General features: G+C 57.2%; 1 protein-coding gene across 1 annotated transcript; it reads left to right on the top strand.

The window, feature by feature from the left end:
• Window positions 1-197: 197 nt before the first annotated feature.
• LOC121153823 (hepatocyte nuclear factor 3-gamma-like) lies at window positions 198-6,037 on the top strand. The gene is made up of 2 exons (XM_040976565.1): window positions 198-266; window positions 4,991-6,037. The coding sequence occupies exons 1-2, from the start codon at window positions 198-200 to the stop codon at window positions 6,035-6,037; spliced, it is 1,116 nt and encodes a 371-aa protein (XP_040832499.1).
• Window positions 6,038-7,610: the final 1,573 nt, after the last annotated feature.

Below are 7,610 nucleotides of genomic sequence, written 5' to 3'. Positions count from 1 at the left end.
GTGTCCCGGCTATAAAGCGTGGCCACCTCCCTCGGAGCCCTGGACTGCAGAGACCCCGGGCAGTCGGACCGGCGGGCGCCAGGGCACACTGGGGCTGTGCCCGCCGAGAGACCTGAAGCGCTCGGTTCCCCACCCCCCCAGGGGTGGGAGCTGCGGGTGGGGTGGGGGGCGGGCAGGTGGGGGTGCAAGCCCGGGGGATGCTGGGCTCAGTGAAGATGGAGGCCCATGACCTGGCGGAGTGGAGCTACTACCCAGAGGCTGGTGAGGTGTGTGTCCTTGGCGGGAAGTGGGAGTGCGGGGGGGTGGGGGGCGCGCAGGTAACGGGGCACTGGGCTTCCATCGGGGGAGGGGTTCACCGGCAAGGTGTGCGCCAAAAAGCAGCCGGGGTATCTGGTTTAGGGAACTGGGTAACTAGGGGTGCGGAGACCAGGTGTGAGGGTCAGGCTACCAGGGGATGGGGGAGGTGTCGGGGATGAGGCAGGCGAACATGGGGTTGGAGCTGGCGGCCAGGCACGGGCACGGCTAGCTGGAAGGGGAGAGCCTCGTGATGGGGACCCCCGCTCCTGCTTCTCGGGATCTGTGCGAATACAGATGAACAAAGCAAGAAGAAAAGTGAAGTTCCAAGCGGGAGAGGACTCAGAAACGGAGAGGGGCGCGCACCATTTAGGGAAGCCTTGAACTGGGGGAACTGTGGAGGGCGGGAGCCAGATTAAGGTTCTTGGATGGGGCTGGCCTACGAAAGGGTCAGGAGTAGGGGCTGGTGTTCGGAGTTAAGACCTGGGGTGCCTGGAGCCCAAGCTTCTGAAAGAGCAGGTGACTTAGAGTTGGGGGTCGGGTTGTTGGGCTTCTGCGTGTGCCCCGTGCCTGCTCCATGAGCCCTTCCAAGTGGCGGGGGCAGTTTTGGAGTTCTCAATACCCCAGCCCTGGTAGCCTAGCGGGACTCAACTCCCCACCAGCCCCTTGTCAGCCCAGACCTTCCTGAGGGTAGTGGGTGGTGCGGATCCGAACCCCTCAACTACCATAGCCCTGGCTGCAGGCTTGAGCTTGTGCCAGGTAGGGCTGGGGGAGGTGGGGGTGAAAGTTTGTGGGTCTAAGTGGGGGGGGAGGGGATGGACAAAGGCCTTATCCTCTGAGGAGCCACAATTAGATGGTCTCAGCGGGTTGGAAACTGTCAGGTACAACTCCTGGGTCCCCCAGGCTGGTGGGGCTTGGCCAGGTGCCCAGGAGAGGCCAGTCCTGGGTCTGGCTGGGGAGGTGTGAGGTGCGTGTGGCGGACGGAGAGGTGGCAGCTGGCCGGGTGCGCTGGAGGGGGCGGGCAGAGGTGAGGGCTGGCGGTGGAGCTCCTAGGTCGGGAATGACTCCTTGCAAAGCTCAAAGCCTGGTTAGGGGGTGGGACGGGGGTTTAGGACACGATTTTGGGGTAAGCCAAGTCTAAATCTATGGGAGTTTTTTTGTTTGTTTTGAGAGGAGAGCATATCCAATAACTAGACTAGGCTGGAGTCATGGTCTATTGGAGCACAGACTGAATGGAGCCTGGGGTAGGGGACTGTGTGTGGCAGTTGTGTCTGATATTGAGGGACAGTCAGCTCTGGCAGGGGGCACATAGGGGGTGAGATGGTTTAGGCAATCCTAAGGGCTTCTCCTGCAAATGGCAGAAAAATATTTGTAGTGAAGCCAGCCACTGGGGACCGAGAGGGTCCCCAGACTATCCCCTCCATACCGTACCCTCCTGCTGGGGTGGCAGGGACACCCCGAGGCAAACTCGGGTGGGGGCAAGAGTCCCCCAGCTGCTGTCAGGGTCTCACCTGGTCTGGCTGCTGTCCCATTATAGAGCTGGGAAAGTTGAAGCTCGCCACCACCATCCCTGGGGTCCCAAGGAAGGTCTGGGACTTAGACTGAACTTGTGGCTTCAACTATCTCTCCATGCTCCTAGGCACACCCATCTGCCCAGGACAATAAGGAAATGAAAGAGGAGAAATTGCTGCCTCTCAGGTGGGGGTGCAGGTCCCCCCTGGGCTTTTGCTCCCCTCCCAGCCCCACCCTGGAGGGGGAGATCCGGTTCAGACCCGGACATCAGGGGTTCGTCCCATCCCCGGGGCGTGGGAAAGCCTGGGTGTGGGTCCGAGGTCAGACATCCAGAAGGACTTCCTGGTGGGCTGAGAGCCAGGGCAGGTGAGCTGGGGTCCCTGTCTGTCTGACTTAGTTCTTTCTTATTTGGGGGATGGGGCAGAAACAGCCCGTGGGGCAAGGGGAGCAGCTGTGGTTCCAAGTTCAATGGGAGACACTTCTAGAGAGGTGGAGAGAGACAGACAGGCTGAAGGGGAGGGAGGTGGGGACAGGAGAGGAGTGGACAGAGATGGAGGGGGAGACAGCAGGGGGGAAAGGGGAGGAGGGGGAGAGGGAGACAAAGGTTGTCCAGAAATTTAGACAAGAATGGAAAGAGTGACCTGGGCTACCTGCCACCTGTCCTTGGCCCCCACCTGTAGGTGTTTGCAGACAGGAGACAAGACCCTCTCCAGCTGTGAAGCCGCCTCACCATGGGGGCTCCAGCCAGAGGGTAGAGCAGAGCCCTGGACCTGGGAGGGCAGGGCAGGTGGAGCAGTAGGGAGAGGTGAGAAGACCAGAGGGGCAGGACAGGTGGATTTATGTCCAGCCAGCGACCTCCGGGCCTCGCTTACCTCGCCTGCTGGACTGTCAGCCGCACGACCCCCGACGGGCAACTCCCCTGTGTGTCCTCAGCTCCACGTCACGGCGCAGTCTGAGCCGGCCAGTCTACCTGGATTCACAGTCCCAACGACCTCCCTGGGCCTCAAGCTCACCGAGCTGTGAAATGGACAGCTCAAGGCACGGGGACAAGGATTAAAGAAGTGTCAGGGCTCTGATGGAGTGACAGACCTGAGAATTCTCCCCAGAGAATTATTTTGAGGGCAGTTTCTGAATTTCATGGAATGTCACTCTGTTTCTGTTGGTATAGAAAGAAATACTGGGGCTGACACCATAGCTGAACTGGGTTATACTTCATCTTGAAGTGCTGGTATCCCATATGGATGCTGGTTTGTGTCCTGGCGGCTGCACCATTTTCGATCCAACTCCCTGCCTGTGGCCTAGGAAAGCAGTGGAGAATGGACCAAGTCCTTGGGACCCTGCACCCGTGTAGGAGACCCAAAGGAGGCTCCTGGCTCCTGGCTTCTGATCAGCTCAGCTCTGGCCATTGCTGCTCCTTGGGGAGTGAATCAGCAGATGGAAGATCTCCCTTTCTGTCCTCCTTTCTATAAAATGGCCTTTCCAATAAAAAAATAATAAACTTTAAAAGAAAAATACTGCTGCTGACAGAGCTTAGCTTCGTAGAGATGGAGAAATTATTTATATTAACTTAAAGTGTGTCTTTTGATATGTAAACAGTAATCTTATAACTTAAGCTAGATGGTGAGCTACACATATAAAGATTATGACGAGTTTATAATAACTCTTATTTCTTTGGAAATAATAATTATTCCCAATGGATTGATTCCCAATGGATTGATTTATTTCAAAGATGGAAATATAGAGAGACAGAGAAGGAGAGCTTCCATGTCCTGATTCAGTCCCCAGGTGACTACAATGGCCAGAGCTGGACCAGGGCATAGCCAGGAGCCAGCAGCTTCATCTGGATCCCCCACATGGGTGACATCCTCTTCCACTCTCCCAGGAGCGTTAACAGGGAACTGGATCAGTGGAGCAGCTGGGACACAAACGGGCACCCATGAGGCAGATGAGTCCCATTTGATGGCTTACCGCACGTGCCACAGCCCGGCCGCTCTAATAACGGTCAGAACTCTGGTTACCATGAGCTTGTCTGGCAAGTCCTGTTCTGAAGCATTGTTGTGACCACTTCATGGGGATGGAAGTTACACCTCCACCTTATTTGAAGTCAAAACAGAAGCTCCCAAACATGTATCAACTCATTTAAAAAGAGCAATTTACTTCTGGAAATAGGTAATTTATTAAAATAGATTCCAGAGACTTTAATGAGAAGATTTACATTTTTAAGGATGTATTTATTTGTATTGGAAAGGCAGATCAGAATTGCAAAGAGAGACAGAAAGATCCTCCATCTGCTGATTCACTCACTAAGTGGCAGCAACGGCCAGGGCTGAGCCAATGCGATCCGAAGCCAGGAGCCAGGAGCTTCTGCCAAGTCTCCCATGCAGGTGCAGGGTTCCAATGCTTTGGTCCACCCTTGACTGCTTTCCCAGGCCACAAGCAGAGAGCTGGATGGGAAGTGGAGCAGCTGGGATAAAAACCTGTACCCTTAAGGGTTTCCAGCACTTAGAGGTAGAAGATTAGCTAGTTGAGCTATCGTGTCAACCCCAAGAAGATTTACATTTTCAAGAATTGTTCTTTTATTAGAAAGGCAGAGAAAGAACCTACCTAGTGCTTCATTCCTAAGATGTCACAGGGCCAGGGCCGCCGGCACCAGGGGCCAAGAGCCAGGGACTTCATCTAGCCTTCCTGTAACGCCCCCCCACCCCCCGTACCACATGGGTGGCAGGGACCCAGTCTCCTGCTCCTCATCTGTTGCTGCCAGGTGACGCTGAAATCAGGAGGCAGGGCCAGGGCCGAGGCACAGGCCCCCTGGGCTGGCACTCGGGGCACTTGCTGCCAGGGAACGTTTTTTTGCAGCTCCGATGTGGCTCAGCAGAAGACTGGGCAAGGCTCAGCGTCTCTGACCAACTCACCGTACACTCAGAAAGAGTGGAAAAAAAAAAAAGGGCTGACGCTATCCTAGCCTAATTGGGAGACAACTGTGACATGATGGACACCCTGAAAGTGTTTCAGGGACTCCTTAAGGCATCTGGGATGGCACTCAGAGCATCGTCAACCGTGCCCCATGGCAGAGGGGATGGGAAGGCAGAGCAGACCAAGGGAGGGGTAGAGGAGGGCGGGTCACAGAGGGGGCGCACAAAGAGCCCCACTGACCGCTCCCCGTGTTTCTCTTCTGTACCCACAGGTTTACTCTCCTGTGACCCCCGTGCCCACCATGGCCCCCCTCAACTCCTACATGACCCTGAACTCTCTGAGTTCTCCCTACCCACCCGGTGGACTCCCAGCCTCACCACTGCCCTCAGGCCCCCTGGCACCCGCAGCGCCCTCCGCACCTCTGGGGCCCACCTTCCCGGGCCTGGCCACAGGCAGTGGCAGTGGCGGCGGAGGAGGTGGTGGCAGCTCTGTGGCATACGGGGGCAGCCCTGGCTCAGGAATGGTGCACGGGAAGGAGCTGCCCAAAGGGTACCACCGGCGGCCCCTGGCACACGCCAAGCCACCCTATTCCTACATCTCGCTCATCACCATGGCCATCCAGCAGGCGCCGGGCAAGATGCTGACGCTGAGCGAGATCTACCAGTGGATCATGGACCTCTTTCCTTATTACCGGGAGAATCAGCAGCGCTGGCAAAACTCCATCCGCCACTCGCTCTCCTTCAACGACTGCTTCGTCAAGGTGGCGCGTTCCCCAGACAAGCCGGGCAAAGGCTCCTACTGGGCCCTGCACCCCAGCTCCGGCAACATGTTCGAGAATGGCTGCTACCTGCGCCGCCAGAAGCGCTTCAAGCTGGAGGAGAAGGCCAAGAAAGGCACCCCTGGCAGTGCTGCCTCTTCCGCCACCGCGGCCAGGAACGGCCCTAGCTCCACTGCCTCGGCAGCCACTGGGCCTGTGGCTGCTGCTGCTGCTCCAGCCATCGCCTCACCACCCCATCCCCAGCCTCCACCCGCTGAGCCTGAGGCCCACGCGGGTGGCAGTGAAGACGTGGGGGCTCTGGACTGCGGCTCACCAGCTCCCTCCACGCCCTACTTTGGCGGCCTGGAGCTCCCAGGGGATTTGAAGCTAGACACACCTTACAACTTCAACCACCCCTTCTCCATCAACAACCTCATGTCGGAACAAACGTCGGCACCTCCCAAGCTGGACGTGGGGTTTGGGGGCTATGGGGCTGAAGCTGCGGAGCACGGGGTCTATTACCAAGGCCTTTACTCCCGCTCTCTGCTCAACGCCTCCTAGCAGGGCGTGGGTACCAGAAAGCGGTGGTGGGATTCGGTCCAAGGTCATTGCCAGTTGGTGTCCGTGGACGTCATGTTGGTCTGGGGTGGGAGTGGGGGGATGTGGTGGCAGCGATCGCCACCATGGACACACAGGTGGACCTGTGTGGGGGCAGGGGTGGGTTCCCTGAAATCGGCCACATGGATTAAGGTCACAGGTCTGTTTGTCAGGGTGGCACTTGGGGTGGCAGCTGACCTCATGGGTGGGATGGACATCCCACATCCGGGACATTTTCTTTAGTCTCCAGCCCAGTTAGGGCTGTGGTGGCTCTTTGTTTTTTTGGATGGGAGGGCGTTGTACTTCGTGGCACCCCATCCTGCCACATCTCTTCTGGTTTGGCCGTTTGTTGGGGGCAGTGCTTGGGTGGCCCAGTGACACCAGGTTGGCACTGTCATGTGGCAGTAGAATGGCAAAGAGAAGACGCCATCCTGTCCCGCATGCTGGTTCCAGAAAACCCACACGGGGCTGGCTGGAGTGCCGGCTGGTTCTGGTGGAGTCTGATTGTTGCCTGGCTGTGGCTGTATTTGACCATTAAAGCACCTTTGTTGCCCCTCTCTGAACTCGTTATGTCTCTTCCCCGGCCCCCAGCCTCAGGACTGCTGCTGGCCCCATGCCTGCATTTCTGCTCTCTGTCCAGCCCCCTTCCCTTCCAGCCCCAAGGGCTGGCTGCCTCTGGGGGGAGGGGCTGGACCCAGCATGGACCTGACCTTTGGCTCTCTCGGCTGTCCCTGACCCCAAGGACAGTTTGTTCATAGATAGCAGCCCCCACAGGGGCAGTGGCGGCAGCGGGGGTGGCCCCTGAGGTGACGAAGGTCCTTACCTCCGCTTGCCAGGCACGCACACCTCTCTGTAGCTGTAGGACTCGGGGAACCGAGAGCAGCTGCACGTTTTTTGGGTTGAGCTGTGGAGGAGGGAAATGGACAGATGTGGGCAGAAAGGGGGGAGAGGAAGTGTTGAGTTGGAATTGGCCACTTCATGTGTACGTGAGTGTATATGTGTGTGTAATGTACCTGTGCTCACATAAGTGTAAGTGTGCGATAACCTCTGTTTTTTGGGGGGGGAGTGGGGCTTCTGGGGACCAGCAGATGTTTATTTCAAAGAAAATAAGGGGAACACAGTGCAATGGCTCAGTAGCTAAAACCTGCCCTCGCACGTGCCAGGATCCCATAAGGGTGCCTGTTTGTGTCCCAGCTGCTCCACTTCCCATCCAGCTCCCTGCTTGTGGCCTGGGAAAGCAGTGGAGGACGGCCCAAAGCCTTGGGACTCTATCTGCAGGAGAGACCCAGAAGAAGCTACTAGCTCCTGGCTTCGGATCAGCTCAACTCTGGCTGTGACAGCCATTTGGGGAGTGAACCAGCAGATGGAAGATCTTCCTGTCTCCCCTTCTCTCTGTAAATCTGCCTTTCCAATAAAAATAAATAAAGCGTAGAATAGCAACCCAACGAGAAGCAAGGGTGTGTGTGTTGGCATGGTGGTTGAGCATCCTGCAGTTAACTGTCCTGTCCTTCTGCCCCTGACCCCAGCTTCCTGCTGG

The sequence above is a fragment of the Ochotona curzoniae genome, unplaced genomic scaffold, assembly GCF_017591425.1.
Source record: "Ochotona curzoniae isolate NIBS_2020 unplaced genomic scaffold, NIBS_Ocur_1.0 contig_2699, whole genome shotgun sequence".
Taxonomy (NCBI): Eukaryota; Metazoa; Chordata; class Mammalia; order Lagomorpha; family Ochotonidae; genus Ochotona; species Ochotona curzoniae.
The sequence above is the reverse complement of the archived record's forward strand: the minus strand, read 5'-3'. Positions and strand labels throughout refer to the sequence as shown.